The 25803-nt window shown below is 26.3% G+C and overlaps 2 protein-coding genes across 6 annotated transcripts in view; one reads left to right on the top strand and one right to left on the bottom strand.

Moving 5' to 3' along the window:
* LOC107450301 (Acyl-CoA dehydrogenase very long chain) overlaps positions 1 to 17797 on the bottom strand; it is a 25751-nt gene extending 7954 nt beyond the window's left edge. The window contains exons 1-10 of one of the 5 annotated variants that reach the window (XM_043047544.2): positions 17683 to 17797; positions 17270 to 17347; positions 14029 to 14098; positions 12737 to 12809; positions 11529 to 11593; positions 8501 to 8704; positions 6790 to 6921; positions 6094 to 6207; positions 4468 to 4662; positions 2749 to 2937 (exon numbers count right to left, since the gene is read on the bottom strand). In XM_043047544.2, the coding sequence (XP_042903478.1) occupies positions 2749 to 2937; positions 4468 to 4662; positions 6094 to 6207; positions 6790 to 6921; positions 8501 to 8704; positions 11529 to 11593; positions 12737 to 12809; positions 14029 to 14098; positions 17270 to 17322 (1095 nt within the window). In that variant the 5' untranslated portion in view covers positions 17323 to 17347; positions 17683 to 17797. Of the gene's footprint in view, positions 1 to 2748; positions 2938 to 4467; positions 4663 to 6093; positions 6208 to 6789; positions 6922 to 8500; positions 8705 to 11528; positions 11594 to 12736; positions 12810 to 14028; positions 14099 to 17269; positions 17348 to 17449 lie in introns of all 5 variants that reach the window. The other 4 variants (XM_043047543.2, XM_043047545.2, XM_043047546.2 and 1 more) reach the window with 4 other exon arrangements.
* LOC107450300 (protein regulator of cytokinesis 1) lies at positions 17769 to 25803 on the top strand. Its single transcript, XM_016066062.3, has 2 exons — positions 17769 to 18102; positions 22265 to 25803. Exon 2 carries the CDS (start codon positions 22325 to 22327, stop codon positions 24275 to 24277), a length of 1953 nt encoding a protein of 650 aa, XP_015921548.1. The 5' UTR covers positions 17769 to 18102; positions 22265 to 22324; the 3' UTR covers positions 24278 to 25803.

The raw sequence follows: 25803 nt of genomic DNA, 5'->3' as shown, positions 1-25803 counted from the left end.
TTTGCCAACAAGAGAAGACTCAAACCTGACCACCCTAAGAGCTTCCATTCTTTAGAATTGCCTCCCTTATCTTTTAAGATTTCATTTCCTTTATGTTAAAAGCTGATCATGAGGTTCAAATGACCACAAGCATCACATTAGCATCTGAAAGTGTGGGTGGAGCACCATTCACAAAGGAAAATCATTTTCGTGCTTTGGCTTCATGCATACTTTGTTGGTTGACTTGACAGTTAAAAAAATGAATAAACAAATAAAAATACCAGATTATTTTCAGAAAAATAGTTTTCAGGTATGTTTATGATCTTGTTTTCAGAATTTATTTCAATTGTTTTTCAATATTTAATCATAATTAACACTCTACAAATTAATTTTTTACATAATATCAGGGGTCTGTCCAGGTCAAATTTACTACCGTTTAACGGTACCTTCACAAATTCAACTTTAAGAATAACGGTAGTTTCACAAAATACTTTTTCATAAAATTTTATTTTTGTATTCCATAAGAAACGGTAAATCCATATTTTAGTGTTGATTTTTTAATATAATTTTTAATTTTCACAAATTACGTCTACATTTTCATAAAATAGGTATCTCTCAGAAAATCCTAGACAGACCCCTGAATATATAAATATATTTATAATTAATACATATGTAACATTTGAATTTAAAAAAATCTCATTGTGTCCCCAAAGTATGTAGGCCCACGATATAACAAAATATCCCTCTACAACAATATATTTATTTGGTCCCCAAAATACTGTTGTAGTGAGGTTTTACTGTATATGTTTAGGAGGCACATTTGGATTTACCATACCAAACTCAAATGACATTAAATATAAAACAAGATTATAAGCTACATCTGAAGCATAAACAAAACAAGTGTGTTATGGTCATGAAACTAATGTTCACCTGAAGATAATAAAACTCATCAAAGTAACTCACCATAACAGCAGAAAAGTTTTTGAATTGTAATGTTAACTCAAAAATAAGAGTTTTACTTAAGTTTTTTGTACTTTTTCCAAACCTTCATCTTTACTTACTATGTTCACTAATACATATTATTTGAAAAATTTTAAATAAAATAATTCAGTATTTGAAGTTTGCAAGAAAGTCATTTAGTAAATATAAAAGTAGAAATACTCATATAAGCAGTGGGGAAAAAAATTGTGCTATGTCAAACATGCTTGATATCACAGCTAAAAAAAAAAATTATCAACTATTTTGGTATTTATATAAAGTGCACACACATGTAATAATCATTATTTAATATAGTTGTCCACAAAAAGCAATTACTATTTATGATCAATATCAAGAAATTAATGTGAAATTAAATATACCTATAATCAATCAGTTAACGTAGGTAATGAAAAAGTTAACTTGATCATTTAAAAAAAGTTAAAATTTTTCGATTTTAGAAACCTGTTAGAAGGTTTAAAAAGATGTCATTCGACAAACAAACATTAAATGAAATTTCTGGATAAATCTAGAATTAACATTACACAGCAGTGATTGTGATACAAAGTGAAAAATCCTAAACATTTTATGTGTGAAATTCAATTTGCACACATGTTTTACATAATTTTTGCTAAAATTAATAATTATATTACCTTCTAATGAAGAATATCACACCTTTATAATAACTAATTTAAGAAAAGAATTGTGATATTGTTTTTTTAAAATCCTGATCCCGATATTAGATTTTAAAAACGTGTAAATACAAATCACAACATATCATTTTTAAATCAGGTAAATACGAAAATCCATGTTTGATATTAAAATTGTGTGAATATAAATTACGATAATAACGGATACCAATGCAGTTCCAAACATTCAAAGAGGTAAAAATCTGCCAAACGAAAGGAATCAAATAGGTGGATTTTTAACAGACATTTTGTGACAGAATCACATTATATGAAAGTCTTGTTAGCAGGATTTAGCAAAAGTTTCAAATTTTAAATTTTAGATAGTGAAACTCTGTGAAAATATTGTTGGATAATAAGTTAATGATTTGCAGAAGTCCGAGAACCAATTGTTTTGAGATAGCGAAATTCCTCCATGCTTTTAGACCCGGAAGGGTAAATCCAAAATACAATCACCTATAATAACAGATTAAACACATAAATTTTCTTTTTTTTTTTTTTGAATTTCAAATTTACTCTATTGACTATGCCAATTTAAAAATTTTAAAAATAATTTATAACAATATATACAATTACTTCTCTTAGGTCGTCCCAAATACTCAGAAAAATAATTTTCTGATTTTTAGACTAGTTTTAGCAAATTTCTTAAATAATTCTAACTATTTGCATAAATTTTATTACTAATTTTTCAGTTATACCTCATTTTCAAACATAGTGACATAACATATTAGAAAACATAAGTGAGATTTAAGTTGAAAATATATACTTATTTTTGAAATAAAATTATAAGAAGACCAACTTTTTAGAAAAATATCATACTTTTAGGTACCTCAACAATAAATTCATTAATTTTTTAATAAATTTTGACTTGTGTATTTTAGGTAAATTCCCTAACATTTCTCGAATTTCTCCAGATTGATAAAGTTCTCCCTGTTCTCCTTGATTTATCAATTCTGTGACCATCCAAATAATAGGGTACAAAATATGTTGCATATTATCTTTAAAAAAAGAATGAAATCTGAAGATACGTATCATCATGATATTAAAGCAATAACAAAGTTCATTTTTACTAACTTAGTCACAAAAAAAAACATATATTTATACTTACTTCAGTAATGTAATGAGCCATAGACATTCGTACAAGTTTTTCTTGAATTGTCCCATACTGGCTAATTTTGCTACCAAATTGAGTTCTGTTAGATGCATGTTCAACAGCTTTTTCGATAGCCCATCGCATTGTGCCAGAAAGACAAGCAGCCATTCCAAATCTTCCATTATTTAATATATTCATTGCTATCTGGAAAAAAAATATTAATTTGAATCAAAAAATCAAATTAAAACCATTTTTTTCTAACGTAAACAATTGTACAACACATACTACAATTGAGGTCAATAATAAAAATTGATTGTAAATATTTAAAATTAGCTTCTTGGTCTCTAAAATAAGTTAAACAGAATTAACATTTTTTTTAACATTACTTGTTCAATATGAATAATAAAAGATAGGGATTATTAAATAATAAAAAAATAAGCCAGCTGAATAAAATAAAAATAACTAAGCAGTTCCTAAGCAACAAGAACCTCTCAAAATCAACATGATGAAAATCAATGATATAAGTTCAAAGGTCAATATTTTTAAGAAAAGTTTTAAAAAATGTTTTTAACCAATTCATTAATAAGAAGGAGTATTTGAATCAAAGATTTCCAAGCTTTTTTAGCTAAGACTAAGAATAACTATTAGCTTCATAAACCTAAATATCCACTTTCAACAACAATTGTTTTTTAGATATTCATCTAAAAAATAAAAGTCTGAGTTAAAAAGTTCAAAAGCCAAGAAGAAAAGTATGAGGATTTAAAAATTAGGTATGCTCATCAGCTGAAAGAGTTGAGTCATTAGTTGAGTTCTTTTCCCATAGTTAGTTGAAACTTTTCCCATACTTAACGTATATCAACTTCTTTTTAAACAACAAACATTGAAAATTTCATTTGGTTCAATTAGTAAGAATAAAAAGTATTGACTATAAAAAATTAAACATTAAATTTTATTCAAAAATAAGTAAACCTCTGGTATTATGTTCCCAAAAATAAGTAATCTTGAATAAAAAGCTAATTATGCTTCACTAAAATCTACACCTTTTTTAACTAATACAATTTAGATTAAATACTTAATCTTTAATCAGAATTATTTTTCTGATCTGATCAACTGAAGTTTTAATAGAAACACCGACACTCCTAATTGTTATCTTTATATTTGTTGTTCCCTTTCCATTGCTGTATGTAGAGTGGCCATTAACACTTTAATTTTAAAAAGTTACTACATTATCAGTAATTTAGGATAAAATCTTGGAACTCAATAAAACTCAAACTTATATTAATTCAGTTTCCCTCACTTTCTTAGTTATTTTTATTAAATTCCCTGACATTTTCTCTGATTTTTCCAGATAGATACAATTCTCCGGCTTTTCCATATTTTTCTGTAATTTCACTGTTCTACGGCCACTCTGTGTGAATGTATTTCTTTTTCTAGTTGACTTTTTTCTTTTTATTATACATATTTTGTTTATAGTCACTAATTTGAACCCAGTGATCCAAAAGCGACTATTTTCCCCCCTAATGTTATGTTAATATTCAACGTGCTTAAATCCATTAAAATAATAAAAAATATCTTATTTTGCCTATCAGTTTACAAATGTTGGCATTTTTCTGACATGAAATGAACGATAATTTTTAAAAAATTACACAAGATACAATAAGATTAAGTTAAACATTTAAGACTATTTTTCAAAGGTAAACTAACAACTCTCCTAAATTATAATGTGAAAAATACCTTAAATCCATCACCAACTTCACCAATAAGATTTTCAACAGGTACTTTCACATCATCAAAAAATACTTCAGCAGTGTTTGATGCCTTTATTCCCATCTTTTTCTCAGGAGGGCCACTACTTACTCCAGTAAAACTTCTTTCAACGATAAAAGCTCCCATTTTTTCTACAGTTCCTTTTTCTGTTTTAACAGGAACCTATGCATACAAAAAAATATACAATATAAAAAGACTACAAGGAAAAATTTATTTAAAAAAAAACTAAAATTATATTTCATTTTATATGAGTTAAAATTTTTAATTTATTATTTGTAAATATTTATAACCATATGCAAATTAATATATTCATAAATACTGCTTACATTTAATATCAATAAATGGAAAATAAATAAAAACATGAACACTTAAGAATATAAAATTTAAATTAATGTAAAAAAAAACTTTAACTCAAAAAGAAGAAAGAGAACATCAATAAAGTGAGACAAACAAAAGTTTCAAAATTAACAACTTATCATCAATAACTAATAAACTTATCTTCTCAAAGGTTATCACTAATGTAAGAGTAAAAAAAAAATTTGAAAATATGAACTCATTAATGAAGACATAGAGTGTCGATCAGAAAAACTATACAAAAGAACAGTTTGATGGAAAAATATCACCTTTAAAAAAATATAGCTCATCACTATATTATTCTAACCCTTTCATACATAAACCTATCTCACACACAAGCTCAAAAAAATTTCACCAATTTTAAGCAAAATTATTATTAATAGCCAAGGTTAGTGAAATTTAAGATTTCAAAGTAAAATAGAAAAATTGGATTTGTTTTAAATCAGATTTTTGTTTCACTTTTTATATTTATCAGCCAGATAATTTGATCAAATAGCAGATGTGCCAACCTGGAAAATTAAGATTCAGAAGTTTCCTCAGCAAGAATTCAGGAGATTTCAGGAGGGGAAAGTAAGTATGATATGCAACATATTTAACACTTCTAATGAAATTAAACAAAATATTATTTAAATGCAAGACATTTGCAAAATTATATGAAAGACATTGAATGCAAGACAATTTATAAAACAAAAGAGAATCTAACTTTTAATCAAATATGTTGTTGCAACCTTGTTATTAGCTATAATTGATAAAAAAGATTCCTCATAACTGCATAAAAAATAGCTTATATTTACTGAATATAAATGAATTTTAAATTTATTACTTAAAATTTTATTTGGTAGTAATGAAATAACAAGTATGTTGGATAATAGATGTAATTACAGCTGGACTTGGATTCCATCTTTTAGTAGTTGAGCCCTAATTGTACAAAATTGAAATAACCTTACTTTCTAGAGATAAACATTATAATAAATGTAAATAATGTTTATTATCTACTTTTATCATATATAACAATCACTAGAAAGTGCATTAAGTTTATGACAAGAAAATATATTATGGGTAATACATTTATTATATCACAAAGATTTTTTAAGAAAGTACCATCAATAAATTTAAAAAGAGATTTATAATTCTACATTAGAAATCTTGATTTAAAAAACTTCAAAAGCGTGAATCATATTGTCTAGAGAAATATAAAAAAAGGGAACAAATCAAAATTAAAAATGCTAAATAAAATACCTTGGCAAAAACCGTGAAGACATCAGCAATTCCTCCATTACTTATCCAAATTTTACTTCCATTCATAGTAAAATACTTTCCATCTGCTGAAGGAACAGCTTTTGTTTTGATAGACTAAAAACAATTATAATAATAAGATAAAAATAAAAATAAATGGGAAAAAATACAAAAAATATTTTAAATAAAATATTAGTTAAACTATTTCTTAAATAGCATTCATAGATATTTGATCAAAATAAACGTCTTTAAATAAACGTCTTTAAATAAACGTCTTTTTTTAATAATTTGAAAAAACAACAGTAAAATATCATTTCCAAATTAATAGTTCATTGTAAAATCATGCAATTTAAATTTGTGATTTATTGCAGTCAAAAAAAAGTAAAACAATGCAATGTTTCAAAAATTGCAAAGTTATCTTTAGATATTTTTATTTAAAAAATTGTCTTGCATTAAAAATTTTATTTATACAATTGGAAGGATGCAAAATATAGTATTGCTTATAAATAATAACAAAAAAAAAATTTAAATTTAATCCAATACACCAAAAATGTTTCATTTCTTGAATATAAAAACTAACTATTGCATAAAAAAGAATTTAAAATATTTGTTTCTTTTTTTAAATAAAATTTTCATAAAAAAAATCTACTCCTAAGACATTTAATTACACTAAAGGAAATTTTGGTTTAAAGAGCTTACTCCAGCATCAGATCCACTGCCTGGCTCAGTTAAACAATAAGCAGCTATCTTCTTGCCAATAGCTAAATCAGGAAGGTACTTTTCCTTTTGGCTCTTATTGCCAAACAACAAAATTCCTTTGAATCCTATGGACTAAAAATCATAAAATATAAATATTAAATGGGACAGTTAAAAATTCTAAAAAAAAATTTGTTAATGATTCATTTAAAATAACGAGACTTCACAGAAAAATATGATTCGATCAACTCAAAAACTTATTTTTCAATATTTCATTTTACAAGTTTTGTTTAATGCATATCTGTCCAGTATTGTTAGCACTGCTATTGACCAAATGTCGGAATTAATGATAAATGAATTATTTACTTCAATATAAAAATGACTGATTTTCACCATTTGATTTAGCTACTAGTAATTGACTGTGAAATGGTAAATTTTTTACATGCAGATGGACATTATAATATATCTAATTAACTTTTTAATAAGTATTGAAGTAAATCTATACAAATTGAAATGAATGACTGTTTGCCTATTTGTCCCAAGTCAGTTCATTTACCATACATACAAATGAAATGAAATTTGGCATTCTGATAGTTTAAAGCAAGAAGAATGTCCTTAGAATATCCAAACTTACTGAATTTAAATTGAAGGATATAAGTCATATTTCCTTAATATAAATTTTAACACTATAAGAACATTAATGTTTTAAGTTAGCCTTTCTGTTCAAGAATTAAACCTATAAAACAATTTTTCTGATGAATTTAACAATGTAAAGTCACTGAAAAGAATTTTTAAAAAAAATTTTTAAATAGAGAAGCACTGCTCATCAGATAATTTTTTGCATAATTTTGTAAAGAAAGTTTTTTAATTTTAATGTTATATTCCTCTGATTACGTTAACACAAAGCATCTTAGTTTAAGAACTGTTATTTTCACAAAATTTTTTATTCACAAAATCAGAGTAAAATTGTGTGCTTGTCTATTGTGATTTACAGAAAGAAAAAGAAAAAAATTACTTAGTAAAATAGACAACAGGGTTAAGAAAAAAACATATATGAAATTTAAATTATGCAATTTATACAACTAAAAAACACAACTAAAGCAATAAAAATAACTAAAAAATAAAGTAAATCCGAGAATTAATAAAAATAATACAGTTAAAGATTAAAAATATTGTCATTAATTTATTTGGAAGTTTACTATTAAATATAACACATACAGCTTTCCTGCAACAGCCCATTATGGGCCAGAGGGTCAATGGAGGTTAACATTCAGCAATTTCATGATTAACGACATGATTGAGGCAATATGTTCAGTATTGCACAGGCCGCTTTTACTCCCCAGACAAGCTGAAGCTGAGTGGACTTCAAGCGACCACTAGGGATCGAACCCCAGTTCTTCTTAATGGCAGTTCAGTGCCATAACCACTCTGCCATCGCGGCTCTGCACACAAGGAAATTTATTATAGTTACACTAAAACGAAAACAATTTTTTAAACATTGCTTATTTTCTAAATTAAGTCCCTTCTCCACAGTTAATACTTGATTCATTCTTCTCACAACAATACATGATATTTCCCATTTTATAATATTTTTTTCAAGTTTATCATGATTTTTTTCAGAAAAAAAGAGTTGTCTTAAAAATGAACCTGATCTGAAACATAGATTTTTGTGAACTAAGTTTTTTAATTGAAATATAAATGTTGGTGATCCTACCTGATGAGCTCCCAGTGTGATTCCAAATCCAAGATCATGACGACCAACTAATTCGACCATTCTAGCATACTGAGTATTATTCAATCCTAAACCACCCAGTTCTTCAGGCACTTGCAAACCAAAAGCACCCAACTCTCCACCTTGTTTGATTAGTTCAGGGGCAACAACAGCCAATTCGTCATTTTTATCAGCATCATTCACATTCTTGAGCAAAAACATTTATAAAAATTAATAAGAATTTATGAAAATCCGAATAAAAATACAATAACGATCATGGCAAATGTTTTCAATGGTTCGTTGTCATCAAAAAGATTCAATCTAAATTTTTTCTATTCGTTAATATGATATGTTAAAATTATTGCTTTCTGTGCTACTGTTTAATGTTATTAGTCATTTTATTTTTTATTTTTTGAAAATAATCTTTCCTTATTTTATTTTTTGAAATATTTATCATATATTCAGAAATAAATTTTTAGTTTCATTTTCCTCTGTCCTGCAGCTTAGACCTGAAAATTTTAATCTTCAGCAAGTAGCCAGTGGATGGTAGATTTTAAAAACTTAATGGGCATTTTTTTTCAGAAATCTAATAAGCTGGTGACCAATATCGCTAGGTCTTTTCCTTTTACATCTTTTTCATCAGCTATTAAATCATTATTATTATCATCATTCATTATCATTTTTGTTTTTATATTTCATTTATCAGTTTCATTTTTAATCATTATCATTTTCGTTTTGTTTTTCGTTTTCCGCTTCGATTAAATTATATATTTATATATATTCATAAAAAATCATATAAATAATCTACAGCTATAAAAAGTTTATTTCCACAATTTAAATAATATACGATAAAATTTAGTATAACATGCAGACTTTAAAAATCTCTATTTAAAAATATTTAGGGAAGTGAAATACATTTAATGTATACATAGAAACTTAGAAATAAATGAATTATTAAAGAACTCTCCCCTTCCATCACAAATCTAGTGAATCTTACCATCACAAATTGGTGGATTCTGAAGAATCAAAATTTTAAATGAAACATTAAGACATTTTAATGAAAATTCCTGAATTTTTCTGCAATGATGTACTTTTATCATTAAAGGATTAAGTAAAAACATGGGTAAAAGTGGCTATTTGTTTAAGTCCCCACATATTCTTGTTGACTCGCCACATGGCGAATGGTTATTTTCAGGTCTAATGTAGCTTCCACATTAACAAAGTCATAAATTTCCCAGATTATTATGGGGAAAAAAGACTATGGATTGAACTGACAAATCATTAACTATGACTGACTATGGATAGAAAAAGACTATGGATTGAACTTGACAAGTCAGATGAAGATGTTACGTTACCTCCTACAAATGCCAAAATGAGGAATGCAATGAAAGAACTGAAATTCGAAGTACATTTCTGCTCTGATACTTTAAAAACATATGATTGTGAACAATTTAAATATAAGCTGCTCAGGAAAATATTAGATAAAATAAATATATCAAAATAAAATAAATATTAGATCATCAATTGATGATTTTTTTTTTTATGTATAATTTTCATATTTTAAAGATAATAAGCAGTACATAAATAAAACGTTAGTTTTTTTTTTTTCCATTTTATTTCAAATTAAGTAGCTGATTGGTAAATTTTTGTAATTTGATGATTTGTTTATCGTAGTCAATTGCATTAATAGTTTAATAGTTAAATAGTGTTATAATAATTTGCTTAAATAGTTCATCACATTGTGTCCCAAAGATTACTGAGCACAAAATTTTTTTAAAAAAAGAGAAAGAGAAGTATAATTTTTTAAAATTAAACTTGAAAAATCAAAATTATGCATTCAAAAAAAATTATTACATTAAAAAAAATACATTAAAATAGTCTAAATTACGTAACAAAAGTATTTTGTATGACAAATCTTTTCACATTAGAATCATTCAGAAAAGATACTTACATCAAATATATAAAGAGAACACCAAATCAAGGTAAATTAAATATATTTAACTAAATGGAATCAGGTACAGTAAAATAAATAATGATGTAAATAGGTAAGTAAATAGAATTTTTTTAAAAAAAAAAAAAAAAAATCAAAATATTTACTTTTAAATTGAAAACTTTTATTTTCAGGATAAACAATGTGAGTTTTTGTATTGCTTCTTTCATCTGATTTTAAAAAATGTATACAGTGCCTCAATTTTTATAAAAGAAGCAGAGTTTTAATTAAAATTAGAACACAAATTGCACAATTGCAAAACAATTATTAAAAACTTATTCAATCAAAATAGATCCCAATATTCATGAATGATAAAAAAATAAATTTTAAAACTTGTAACATGTCTTTAAACTGAATTATGCCATTTTTTTTGAAGTTGCAACAATGTTCCATTTTGATATTGTGTTGCAGATAAGAAACTAAACATAATCAGAAGCATTATTAGTATTCATAAATCAATGAAGATTGAGATATATTATTTATTTACATTTATTGGCACATATAAAACAACTTGGGGGAGAAAACGCATTTCCTTTAACAATTTTCCAAGTCTATAATAGGTGAACATTTTAATAACAGTGAACATTTTTCAACAGAAAAATTATATTGACTTCAAATTACCAGTTAAGTTCAGTAATAGTCACATTTTCTGACATTTAAGTTGCAAATTTCAAAACATTTTTATAATTATTTTATTACTTTTATCTATTGATAAAATTAAGAGTCAAAATGGGAAAAATTACAAAATATAAACTTAAAGCATATTTCATTTTAGCTTAATATATTGTATCATCATAAACAAAAATAATGAATTATGTGAAATATAATTAGACTCAACATGTTAACTATCCCACTGAAAGTTACATGACTAATTTATTACTCCTCTGAAGTTTTAAATAGCAAAATTATTTATATTTAGTCCAAGATTTAGAGCATTATTAAAATTTTGGCAGGACTCAAAAAAATATTTCTATTTGAAACAACAAAACATAAAAAAACATTAATATTTTTTTCATTCTCATTAAAACTAAAAATTATTACCTCAAAAAACCTTTTTGCTGGATCTAACATCATTTGTAGAGTTCCTCTTTCATCTTTACTCAAAACTGCAAGAAAGAAAGAAAAGTCAGGAGTTTAAGTGTTTTATTTGAGATTTTATTTTTCACCTTGATAATTGCTAAATACAATTGGACACAAATTTATACACCTGAATAATGACAATACAATAAAGAATAAAGATAACTGAATGGAGAAAATTATAAATGTAGCATACTCCTAATCAGTTGTCGGAACTTACGTACTACAGGTTAAATAAGTTATTGTAATCACTACTTTTTTGTAGTTTGAAAAAAATAAGAAGAGTGAAAAAGAGCAATATTTAAAAAAAGCTAGTTTGCAGTGATTTTCATTATTACTTTTAACATTTGTTTTGTGAGAAAACAAAATTCAGACGATAATTTTTCGAATTTGATTGGTGCATATTTTACACATGTTCATCAGTGGATTAAATGAGAGTACCCTCAATGTACTTTACTCAGCTTAAGTCAGCTAAACAGTGTTTTTTAACCATAGCACAATAGTGTGCTTCAAGAATTCAGCTTTCTCATTGAATAATTTTTAAAAAATTAATACTTTTTTTCTCACTTTAGCAATAGGAAAATATGTTTTTGGTAGAACATAACTAGAACATTTCCTAAAGTTAGGATAATGGAGAATCTGCTTACAAATTATCATATGCTTATAAGTTAAGAATTCAAATAGTGAAATGCATACTGTGTTAAACATTCTATTCAGCCTTTTTATACTTAAATACTTATATCACTTTGCAAAAGTAAATTATTCTTAATAAATGGTTTCAGATACTAAAATTCCAATGAACCCTGTTAAAATATTTATTTTAAAAGTGCTTTTAACTTTAACTGTAACTTTTATTTTCCTTGGCAAAGGTTTTTAAAAACATTACTAATGCATATCTTAGACAGTTCTTTAATATATTGTTCACTTTTATCTGAAAACTTATTAATTTTATAAAAAAAAAATTTCAAAATTCAGTTAATATCTTTTTTTTCTTTTCTGTTTTTTTTAGATTTTGAATACAAGTGGGAGTTATAATATACTACTCAAATCATTTGTCACAATTTCATATTTTTAGATTAAATCAAAGTCCATTGCATTAATTCTTATCACTTTGTATTGATTTCTTATCACTCATCATTTATTTTAGGTATTTATAACAACAAAATGTTTACCATCAGGATATGGAAAAACTTGATCAGTTTTAATTTGTCCATTGAAAACTCCCATGACAAAAGAATTCGATTCCTAAAAATAAAATAAAAGAAATAACATAATAAATATATATAATTTCAGAAAAACACTAGTTTTTAATTATATTTTAATCATAAACCTTTAAAAATAATAAATCACTCATTTGACATACATTAAAAATGAGAACCTAATTTCAACATACTGATGAAAAATATACTTACATCAAAATACTAAAATTTATGAAAATTTTTAAATTAGTAGTAAATTTTTGAGTAATAATTATCAGAAAATCAATAAGCAAGAAAAAACTTAAAAATTCATAAATTTACATTGCAATTGTACTGCTTCAGACAATATTTTTTAATGAATAATTTAATTTAATACTTTAATGAATTTGGACAAATTAGTTTCATATAACACATCTTTTTTCAAGAACCCTTTATTTCTTTTGTACACTAGTATAAAAAAGAAAACAAAAACATATGATTATTGAAAAAAATGGGTTAAAAAAGGTCTAAAAATATTTTTTTTAAATATTTCTAAGGCAGTTCAGTCCCATTCATCCACTCCCATAAACAGATCCCTGGCTCAATATGCTTCATTAATTTTAGCAAGCATATTTCATTAGTGAAAAAAAAATTTAAGCCAATATTTTTAGAAGAGGTCCTCTGAAAACAGAGAATATAACACAGACCTTTAAGTTTTGAATAAAAAAAGCTTAAGACAGAGTATACTAATGCCCAAATAACTGTGAAAATTCTAAGCCCTTTGAGAGTTACAACTTTTTCCAAACTTTCAGATACAGCTTTCCTACATACAACAAAAAACCAATTTTTCCATGTAATTCAATGGGGAAATGTTACATAGCAAAAAAACCTAAGGGGGTTTTACCTAAGGGGTTTACCGCTTAAAAGATTAAGATTATTCTTCAATAACCAATAAACAAATTTTACCATGTAATTCAATGGGGAAATGTTACATAGCAAAAAAATGCTCACATATTTTTACCTAGAGGGTTCACCGCTTAGAGGATTAAGATTATTTCCAAAAATTTTAGCTTAACACATGAGAGTTTATTTCTCATTAGAATTTTTTAGGGAATGGACAAATGTCCAGGAATCCCTTCAATAATATTGAACTAATAATATATATATATATATGCTTCTTCACAGCTTTTTTAATTTATAAGCAGTGTATACAGTCACTTAACAATACAATTATGAAGACACACAATTCTTGATAGAATACACTACTTGTTTTAGATTCAACTTACTCGAGATGGTTTTTCATTTTTTGCTTGTTCCGGTTCTTTGACTGCAGCTTGAGCACTTGCAGCATACAACCTTAAATATTAAGTTACTTTTTAACAAAACAGCAATTTAAAAAATGTAAATATTCTTATCATAGTGATATGTTCTATCTATTATAGAGATAAACAAAATTCTAGCTTATTCGAATCGAAGATTATCAAAACAGTTATTTGAGTAAAAATTACCTGAAAAAGTTTACAACTTTTTTTTCTATTTAAAGAGGATTCTATACATGAAAAATTTTAACAAATTTAAAAAATAGTGTGAAAAGCACCAAAAAAAACTGAAACAAAAATAGAACCCATCAAGCAAAAAATGCAAAATAAAAACATATAATCAAGCAAAAATTGATGATAAAAATCTAATAAAATAAAGAATTTAACTCAAAATGTAATATATAAAGCAGGTAAAAATTCAAATATACTTATACTTACAGGAATTTTTCAAAAATGATTTAAAATGTTTTTGTAACACGTTTGCCAGATTACAAAATATGAGAATAGAAGCATAAATAGAGAATGAAGAGAATCAACTAATGCTTACTGAAGGGAATAAACTAATTCTTACTGAAGTAAAGAACAGGGGCGGACCCAGGACTTTCTCCTGGGGAGGGTCATAGACTCAGATCAATTAATAGATAGACCCCCCCTTCAATTAATTTTTTTATAAAAATAAATTCTTTAATATTTCTTTTTTTATTTTGAAAAAAAAAACTGGGGTTTTTAATGCTAGTCTTCTCATTTATTTTCTTCATAATGAACAATAGAACAATACATAAATAATTCATGTATTCAAAATCTTTAAATAATAAATGTAATGTGTTTTTTTAGAAACTTTGGAAATTACAATCTTTGGTTAAACCTATTGAAGCGTGCTTCAACATTATTAATGTTTACAATCACACTATGACGAATTTCATTTTAATCTTTTGGATTATGATTATTGAAACAGTGAAGAACATAATAGACAGGGTTAGTCCTACGTCATCAACGACGTCACTAGCTCTCCTCGTTCCAAACAAAGTTTTGAACGGAGCAAACAATATGGCGTTTCTCATGTAGTTAAAAGTGGGTGAACTAAATCTTTGAATATATTAATATAGAGTCGAATTTAACCACTGACATGGCAAGAAAAAGTGTTGCATATATTAATATTANCTTAACTCGTAAAATCTACTGATACTCCGTATAAAGAAAACTACTTAAATTAGGAATAAGTCCCTTAGAAGCGCTATATAAATTTATTTATTTCAATAATAAACTAAAAATCTTGCCGTCTTAAATTCACATAGGAAATGCCATTGAAATGGTTCGTTCGAAAAAATGTTTGGAAAGCAATTGGAAGGAGGCGGGGTGAAATACGTCGTCACTGTCCCTGTCTATTTGATGGAAAAAAATTTGATTTTTCCAACCTACATAGGTGTATATGCCCCCTTAAATAATTTTTAAAATATTTTATTTCTTTTGTTTGTCTTTGGAAATGAGTGTGTTTGAAAATGAGTGTGAGATAAAAGAAAGCAGAAAACAAATTTACGGATGCGGTGCAAAAGCAAAAATGCCTTAAAAATAGATATACAATTAACAGCTTAACAATTTAACAGCTAACAAAAATTCGCTAAGAAGAAAAGAATAAAAAACAGTGCTTATAGCTTAAATCATACAAAATAATTTTAAAAATATGCTTGGTAGAAAAAATATGTAGCAAATTACATTTCAGGGCTGCCATCTATGAGAAAAATTTTGTTAATAAAAATTTTTTTGGAAAATTTTATTAACAAAACCTTAATAGGAAGAAAATTTAATTAACAATAGAAAAAAATGAGAAAATATAAATTTTAAATAAATTAAAAACTTAAAATTAAATCGCAAAAATAAAACATTCAAATAGGCAATTGTTGTAGATTTAAACCACAGACTTAAATTAGGAATAAACCATTTAGTAATTGCTATACCTTCATTCATACATCCTTTCATAACATTAAAGTCTACACATATTACCTGCATTTATCGGGGATGGTTGTTCAAAAACCAGAGCCAATTCCATTCTTACAAAAAAAAGCAATTGCAGTAAAAAATAAAAATAAACTGTTTATTACACTGGACAATTAAAATTAAATAATTAAAGTTATTTAATTAAAAGCTATAATTTATTTAGAAGTTTACTTAATAAATAATTTAATTCAGTATAAAAGATCATACATCCAAAACCATTCCGCCCAGTGGCTTTAAGATTAGCTTATATTTAGTTCCTACCTTAAAAATAAATCAGAGCTAATTCTAAAAACAGAAAAAAAGATATTTAATTAGAAAAAATTAATGTTCTAAAAGGTTTTAAATAATTTATTAATGAAATTGAAGAAATAAACTAGGAATATGGCTATTAATTAAATCTGTTTTAAATTTATCAGTTCCTTTTAAAAAAATCATTAAAGTTTGAATTATTTCTGTAAAACCTAAGAATCTGATTGGTAATAATTTTGGAAAAAACCTTATATGCTAAGTTAGAATTAAAATCAATATTCCTTTTAAGTGGAAAGTTTAAATCATTTCTTTAGTAAAAAAGTTTAAAGGTAATTTTACTACCTTCATTAATAATAAGAGTTAAATCTAAAAAATTTGCTAAAAAATTTCTAATATTAGTTTTATTAAGAATTAATTCACTTAGATAAATTTGTTTAGTTAAAATACCAAAATCGTTAAAATTAGTAACCAAAAGATCATCAATAAATCTGAGAAAGGAGGAATTAATAGGAAGATACGATTTCACGAATCTTGTAGAAAAAGAGAAAAAAATTTAATTTCTTCAGTTTCAAACCAATTTGATGCCATGGCGATTGGATATCACGATACGGATATATCCCCTAAAATAATTGGCAGAAATACATTAAAAAAATTATTAGTATTCTTGTTATTACATTTCAAATACCTGACAAATATTATCTGATATATACTATGCATAATTGGAATACAGACCTGAGATATTTACTGACAGAAATATGACTAGAATTCCAAATTAATAATACAAATATCCTTACTTAGATTAAATATATTATTGAGAAAAATTACATAAGAGAAAATTATTAGTATTTTAGTTACAAGAATTCTAGATTCAAGATACAAATAGCCCTTTTTCCAATTAGAATAAAAGGAACATATTAGGATATAAAAAAAATATTAGTATTTTTTTGCTTTCATGCTTATATACCTGACATTGGTTGTTTTCCTTGCTAAAATTCGACGAGAAATCACACGCAGCATACTGATAAAAGAGGAAGAGCAAAATCTAAAAAAGAAATTCGATCAGTTGAATGTTTCTAAAATAATAAATTACACATGTAGGCAAAATAAAAATCTTGGAAAATAAAAATAGCAATTCAATACAGACAAAAAGATAATTACGTAATACTTTATCAAGATATGACGAGCCCTTAGAAGATTACGGGAGAGTTTTCCTCAAAATACAATTTGATGCAAATTTAAACTTAACAAAACAGAACTGCTAAATAACTACTTGTAGCGTATCATAAAATGCTATAGATAAAGAGCAAAAATTATTAACTATTTTGATGTGAGTGTTTATGTAATAAAAAAATAGATCACAAGGAAAAAGTTGTTTACTTTACTTGCTTGACGAATTCCTCTTTGACGAATACGTGACGTGACTGACTCTTCTGTTACTTCATTGGATAAATTAGAGGGAGTGGTTTTGAAGGGGGAAAAAACAAAACAAATGCTCACATGACTTCTTTGTCTTTGTTCTGACACTTTTTTGTACTTACTGTTAAAAATACAGACTTTCATTAATTTTGATTACTAAAAATTTCTATTAATTCACTGACTAGAAATATCTGTTAAAAAATATATTGATACATCAATCGATGTCACATTCACTGAGAACAAGAAATGAAGTGAAGATACGAGAGACGTGACGTAATTTTGGCTGTTTTTGCGAAAATTTGAATTGCTGATTGCTAAAATTTAATCACTTCACTAAATTTTTTATATTCCTAGTAAATTATATCTTTGACTATTAAAAGAGTAAGCAATCTTTATTTTGTTTTAGTTTAAGTTCTTATATTTTTTATTATGATAAATATGCTCCTCCTTATATAAATATTCGTTATACTATTATCAAAACAAACTTTGATAATCGTCTTTCCCTATTTAACTGTTCCCTTTTTCTTATTTTAATTTCTTTGATATTTTGCCCTGTTTTTTTCCAGATACTATATCGTAATAGATCAGATTCTAATGTTGTATTTTATTTACAGAGTATGCTTAAAATTCCGATAGTAACGGATTATGGCATTTCGCGCTTATTTTAACTGAAAAGATCAAGGTACAAAAAAAATTATGTCAGAGTTCCATTTGTAACTTTTCAAGTAAATAGTTATGTAAAAATGTTTGTATTTATATAAATTCATATTTGTCAACTAGAAAAATGTAATTAATGTTTCAGAGTACATAACTTAATGTTTCTCTAATCAGAATATATTTATTATTTGCATGCAGCTTTTTTTTTTTACAATATTTGTCCAAACATAAAAAAAAATTTTAAAAAAAGAAATCGAAAACTACATTATAAGTCGGAAAATTCCTGCCTTTTGCTATAACAAGAATAGAGAATCTTAATAGTATTTCTGTTGAGACAATATCTTCGTTAAGGTACCAATGGGTTTTTCTTAACTAAAATATTTGGTGGCTGTGTTTTATTCCTTTCAAGTTTGTTCCCTTCTGGGATTTTTTTTTTATATTCCTTGCATATACTATTTCTAAGTTGGGGGAATATTTCCATATCTTGATCTGTCACGCCAACTGCTATAGTCAAGGGACCAATTGAGTTTTAAATTTGTAAATTTTTTAAAAGAAAAAAGAACCTGTAGGTTTGCCCAGGGTTGGCTACGAGTTATACCTTTTGAGTTGGTCCTTTTTTGTTTGTTTTTTCTTAAATTATTAGTTTCTCACTTGCTGCTGCCCGGAAGTTGCCTTATTCTTCCACAGATTAGGATACAGAGATCTTCCCCCTAGGGGAGGAGGTTTGTCAAAAATATTTAAAAGACAATTGTTTTTTAACAAACTTACATACTGGTGCAATTTTTATTATTAAATGTTTTTATTTATTTTTTTTTTTTTAAGATGTTTTTTTTTTTTTTTTTTTTTTTTTTTTTTTTTNTTAAATATCTTTTTTTTTGCTATATGTTCAGAATTGAAGTGTGAAATCAAATATATAGTCAGATGTTATGTTTAAATTATTGAACAGAAAAATAGTGTGTAAATCAAAGCATTGATTTGCCTCCAGAAACTGCAAAATGACTTTTATCAACCTCCAAATCCACATAAACCCATTATACATGCAAAAACTAAATAAATAAGAAATTATACAATTAATGGATTTTGTACTCTTTCTCTCAACAATTACTTTTAATGTTCTGATTTTGTTCTGAATAGTACTCAGAACAGAATTAGAATTATTTTGTGCTAGTCGCTGCTTATTTACCAATAGGAAAACTTAATTGGAGTGTTTTCTCTCTAAACAGTAAAATAATATTTCTCGATTTCATTCAAAGCAGGTTGTTTATTACATCCTACAGTAATATTTATTTAAAACCCTGGTGGATTAAAGAAACTCTTTTGTGATATAAAAATTCACATCACATGATATAAAAATTTTAAGTCAATGATAAAGTTGTGTTGGCATAAAAGGAATTTTGGGTTACATGTTTGTTGGTCTTTCTATGGCACAATTCATGGGAAAACCATATTGACAAAAATGTCCAAAGTGTTCACCAATCTACGCAACTAATAAATGTCCACAGGGAGTAAAAAATAAACACCAGGCACATTTTATATTTAAAAAATGTTTTGAAATTAGTAAATTGTAAGAAAAATATCATTACTGTCCCTTATATATCACCAACACATATTTCTGAACTTTTTAAGTTATATACAATATTGTGACAGTGTTACAAAAATAAATGCATACATATTCTGATATAGTATGACTGTCTGCTTAAATATGCATAATCAATATTCTCTGTAATCTAAACTTCACCTTAAAAAATCAGTAGCTTACTTTATTGATTGTAAAACTGTTTCCTGCATTTTCTTCTAAGAGGTCGCTAGCGAGGGGAAAAATATTGATTTATACAAAATGTAATTACTTTCTATAATTTTGTAAAATGTAGCTAGTTTAATTTAAAGCAATGAATTAGTTTTTTATCTATTTGGCTAAAACTCTGATGTAATTACTGTCCCAAAGTAAAATGCTCTTAAAGGGATCAGTAATTACCTAAGAGTCTTTTTAATTATTTGAAAAAGTTTTAATGTGTTTGATTTTTTTCAGTTATGTCATTATATATTTATTTTCGTTTTTGTCAGTTTTCTAGCAATAAAAAAATAACATTATTATTTGACAATAAGAATATTATTAGTAAACATAAGATTGCAAAATTTTAAAATTTAAGAACAAATTTGTGAGTTGTTAATATTATTGAGATAAAATCAAGATAATTTTACTAGTGTTAAGATTGTTGTGAATATATTCTGTTTTGTGTTCCAACTATAGTTTGATTTAGAAAATCGAAATATTGACTTTATAAAGTGAAACTGATTAGCCCAAAAAATTTTCAGTTGAATTTTCTTCTTTTTTTAAATTGAAAATTTACTTCATATTTTTATGCTCCTCTTTTACTCTTATTAAGAATTGTATAATTTAGAATGTCTATACAATCAGTTTTAAGTTATAATTTGAACAACATTAATATCTGAATTTTGTAATTTTGCTTCTTTTGTCAGTTTTTATTGTGAGCATAAGAATTTGGTTACTTCAAATAAAATGTAAGTGTCAGAGAAATTTCAACTTTAGTTAATCATTGACATTTTTTAATTTTGATACATTGTATAAATGGTAAGAGGATCAAACATAATACTTCTACCAGAGTAAAAAGTTAACTGCAGTTTTACTAGGTTGTTTGGATGAAAAGTTTTGTTGATTTATCGTGCAAGATATATATAAAAAAGGAAATTATGCGTAATTTAGAAATGCCACAGTGGCAATTTTTTTCTTATTTTTAGCCATAATTACTTTAACAATGTTTTAAAATATAAATCAAACAGTATCTAATTGCAGAAATGTTTTCCCTGTGGTCCATTAAATATATAAATACCATGTTTCTTCAAAATCCAGGAGGCAGAGCAAGTTTTAGAAGGGCCTTAATAGAGTTACTTTAGTTATAACTACCTTTTATTAATTAAAGTTAAAAAATTTCTTTAACATCTTGAAGTTTTGAATTTTAATGTTATGAACTGCTTATTATTTGAGTTTCTTGAAGTGGATTATTAGGAAATTTTTACAATTTCTTACTTTGGAGTTCCATAAAAAGGTTCAAAGAGTTAAGTTAGTTTATTTTTTTAAGATGATGATTTTTTTAAACATTAATTATGTTTATATCAGGGTTGGGTTTTTGACGTCAANTCAAAAACTGTCACATGTCAAAAACCTGCCAACCCTGGTTTATATGCAACAATAATTTATAATGTATTTATTATTTTGGTTATTTTTATGATATTCGAATAAAATGACAATGAATAAAGAACTAGTAAAATTAGTAACAAAGATTTCCAATATCAATGTGTATTGAGCAAATTACGAAAATGATATGCATTTAAAAAGTAATTTCAAAGTAAAATAACCAAAGTTATGAATAAGGAATTGCATTTCTCGGATTACCATTCTCAACAATAATGACTCTTTTTTGAAAACCATAGTTCAGCTTATTTTGTTCATTTTCGGCTTACGCTCCATCAAAGATAATTTAAAAGCTAGGCTAGTAACCGTTCGAGATATGTGGATTCAACTGTATAACATAGCTTTAAAATAATTATTGATGATGCAATAACAAAATTCTTTTATTTTACATTAAATATTTTCAAAGTAATTAGTATTTGTTTTTCAATGATATATGAACAGAAGCTGTGAAAGACCTTTATTTATAAAGTAAAGACCTGGTCAAAAAAAAAAAAAAAAACATTTTCAGTTGTATTTGCATGACCAGAAAAATAATAATAATAACTGACTAACTCTAGAACTGCTGTTCTAGAGTATTGTTGTTACTTGAGTCATAATTAATAAATGCATAAATTTTAGCTTTGCCTTATAATTTAGATTTAACTTTTACTTATTCTTATAATTCTTTAACAGGTTTAATATTGGAAGTAAACAAAATATATTGCATTCCTCTATGATTACAAAGAAAGAAGCATGGAGTCCCTTGAAAAGAAAATAACTTTAGAAAGTATTGAAAGTGAAGAAATTAAGAATGTCAGGATATTTTTAAAAAAGTTCTATATTTTATGGGATGAATTTGGAATAGATGAAGAGCAAACTATTCAAAGGGGAAAAGCTGTATGGAAGCATCTTTGGACACTCCTGGATGATATATACAGAGAAGAAATTAGCTTTTATGAAGACATTAAAGAACGTGTACAGAATTATACAAAGAAGATAAATGACCTGGCAAAAATTTTATCTGTCACTCCTTTAGAAGAGAAGAGTGCTTCTTTAATAAAGAAAGAGGAAAACTTGAGACAAGAACTTGATAGCTTAACAAAACTGAAGCATAAAAGAATCAAATCTTACCAGGAACTTAGAAGCATTGAATCTAAATATTGCTCGTTACTTGGTATGGAGGAACATCATCTACCTTCATTCACAGGTGTCCCATCTGAGAGTGAGCTGAAGGAAATTGATCAGCATATTAAAATGTTAAAAGATGAACGTGATAGAAGGTACAAAAAGTTTTGTTCCGTGAAAAAAGAACTAACCACTATATTAGAAATAACAGAACTCACCCCAGAAACTGCATTAGAAAGGGATGTGTTGTCTGGAAGTGACAGTATCCCTTTGACCAATGAAACATTAAAAGCTTTGGAAGATGTTGTATCTAAAGCTCAGAAGAAGAAGATTGAGTTGGAAACACGGAAAGAAGAGCTCCTCGTAAGACTGAAAGCTTTATGGAATCGATTGAAAATAGCAGACTCTGAGAAAACTGAATTTCTTTCTAAACATGTGGATTGCAAATTATCCACTGTAAATTCTATCCAAAAAGAGCTTGAAAGATGTGAAAAGATAAAGAAAGAAAATATAAAAATGTATATAGAAAATTTAAGGCAAGAGCTTAAACACCTATGGGACAAATGTTATGTAAGTGATAAAAACCGTAATCAATTTACGTTGCTGCAGTCAGATGAGATGACTGATGAAGTTTTAGAAGCTCATGAAGCTGAGGTTGAAAAGTGGAAATCCTACTCCGAAGTTGTCAAGCATATAATAAATAAAATTGAAAAACGTAAGGAGTTGTGGGATCTTCTTTTAGTGTTTGAAAATAAGGCATCTGATCCAAACAGGTTTAAAAATCGTAGAGGAAACCTCCTTAAAGAAGAGAAAGACAGAAAGAAACTACAAAAAGATCTTCCTGCTCTAGAGAACGACATCTTTAATGAAATTGAGTTGTATGAGGCTGTTTACAGCAAACCATTCCTGTATTTCGATGGAGATTACAGAAGTTTTGTCACTAATCAATGGCAAGAGCGCATCAACCAGAAAGAAAACGAAAAACAAGAACGGCATAAACTCCGCTTGCTGCAAACCGAGAATGAAGCTGTGCTTGGAACAGCAACTCCAGCTAAGAGACCTTTACTTACGACGCCCAGGTCTGCACCCAGTAAATTATTTAAAACCAATGCCGGGATGTCAGTTTACCGCACTCCAACATCTGATAGGTCTAAAGCAATACCCTGTACAACTGGTAAATCAGTACTTTCTGCAAATAAACTGGTCAAATCTGTTCGTAAATCAGGTTTTGGTCATAAATTGTTTCCACATCTATCTACGAGACCAAATGCCATGAAGAAAAGAGATCAAAGCATGGTACTGAGAGAAAGGAACAATAAAAGCAAAGTTGTACCAGATTCAACCAATGCCACAACTTATTCCCAGTTTGCAAAAGAGCTTGATTCCTCCTCCAGGCGTAGTTGTCGAAGTTCAGTTCTGTCAACCAAAAAAGTTGGTGGGACTAGAATATCTCAAAATACTAGTAAAAGCAAGAGGAAAAGTGCATCTAAAACTGTCAGGCGATCACTGAGGAATACCTCTAAGACTACTACAAATCTTACACCTGCTAGAGGAAAATTGGGATTGCCTTTCTTGATATAACTCACCAAATATGAACTGAATTATAATTAACATTAGTTAAATAGTCAAACTTTTTAGAACTTTTAAACTGTTTTCATTTAATTTTTCAATGAATATTTAAGTTTTATTTCAAAAATTAGAATATTTGACCATAATAAGGGCTTGATAATGTAAATTTAAGAGTAGCATTGATTATCATTCATTTTTACTTATTTAAATTAATGAATTAATAATACTTTGAAATTGTAATTTATTTCATTGCCATTTTTTAAACGACTGTCGCTTTTACACTATAGTATTATTGTACTCTTAAAAAAACAACTAATTATAGTAAACCTCATTTATTGTTTCAAAAACTTTGTGTCAAAAATGTCACTTTATAATTTTGTACAGTTTCTATAACACTTGAGTTGCAAAATATTAGAAAAGATTGTAACTTAATGCCCTGTGCACTATTGTACATTGTTAGACTAATTTCAATTTGATGAAACAAACCAGTTAATATTTTCTGATTGACTTAGAAATTGATTTATCGTTTACTAATTACTTATTAGGATCAACTAGTTTTAGTTTTACGATTTTGTTTTCTATGTAGTTTAGTGCTTTTGTTTAGAAATCGATTGCTTTCATCAAATTTCTTGGCTTAGATAAAAGTGTACTTATCTTGTTATAATCTAATTGGTTGGGTATTTGTAAATATTTGTATACAAAATGTTTTCTCTATATTTCAGTACTTATTTTTAAATAAATGTCTTTTTATTCTTTGGTTTGTTTTGTATATTTCAAATATTTTTTACTCTTTTTGTATTATTATTGACTTGTTATTTGGTTTAATTAAATTCCATTTACTTTTGCAAAGCAGAGTAAGAGCTGTTGTGTAAGTGAACATTAATTGAAGACATATTTCACAAATTTAAATAAAGAATATTTTTATCGCAATGTCCCTTAATTTTGGTGTCATAATATTAATTAACATTAACTGTTAACAATGCATAAATTTATTGCAGCAAAGGTTACATTTTATTTTAATTTTTAACGTGCATCCTGCAATCAGAGTTTTCTAAAATGTGGGGGTTTTTTCATGAAGAAACTCAATTTTGCATTTTTTCATATATATTCTGTGTGCATACATATATGTACTAAATATGATAATGAGTTATAGTATATACTGAAAAAAAATATTGCTTGATTATTACCAACGTTTTTATAATAGAAATGGTTGTAAAAATTACTATTACAGTCATTTTTCTGCTTTCTAAGTATATGATGGATTACATAAAGATGAAGTTACTTAAATGATACTTAGTAAAATGTAAACTGTAATATGTTTGGTGATTGGCTTTAATTAAACAAATTTGCAATAAGTTCATGAATGGTATTTCTAAAAGCATTGCATATTTTTGCAGCAAATGTTATGTTTATTTGTATTTTTCAATGTATGAAATTTTTATATGTTACACAATCTGTAAAAAGTTATTCTTTATTATACCTTTTGCTTTTGAAATGAATGAAAAAATAATAATAAATTATAAACATTTGTTTGCTAA

Source organism: Parasteatoda tepidariorum, chromosome 5, assembly GCF_043381705.1.
Source record: "Parasteatoda tepidariorum isolate YZ-2023 chromosome 5, CAS_Ptep_4.0, whole genome shotgun sequence".
Taxonomy (NCBI): domain Eukaryota; kingdom Metazoa; phylum Arthropoda; class Arachnida; order Araneae; family Theridiidae; genus Parasteatoda; species Parasteatoda tepidariorum.
The sequence above is the reverse complement of the archived record's forward strand: the minus strand, read 5'-3'. Positions and strand labels throughout refer to the sequence as shown.

What these genes read in the sequence shown, in the direction of transcription:
- LOC107450300 (XM_016066062.3), top strand. Translation starts at nt 22,325, where the DNA reads ATGGAGTCCCTTGAAAAGAAAATAACTTTAGAAAGTATTGAAAGTGAA.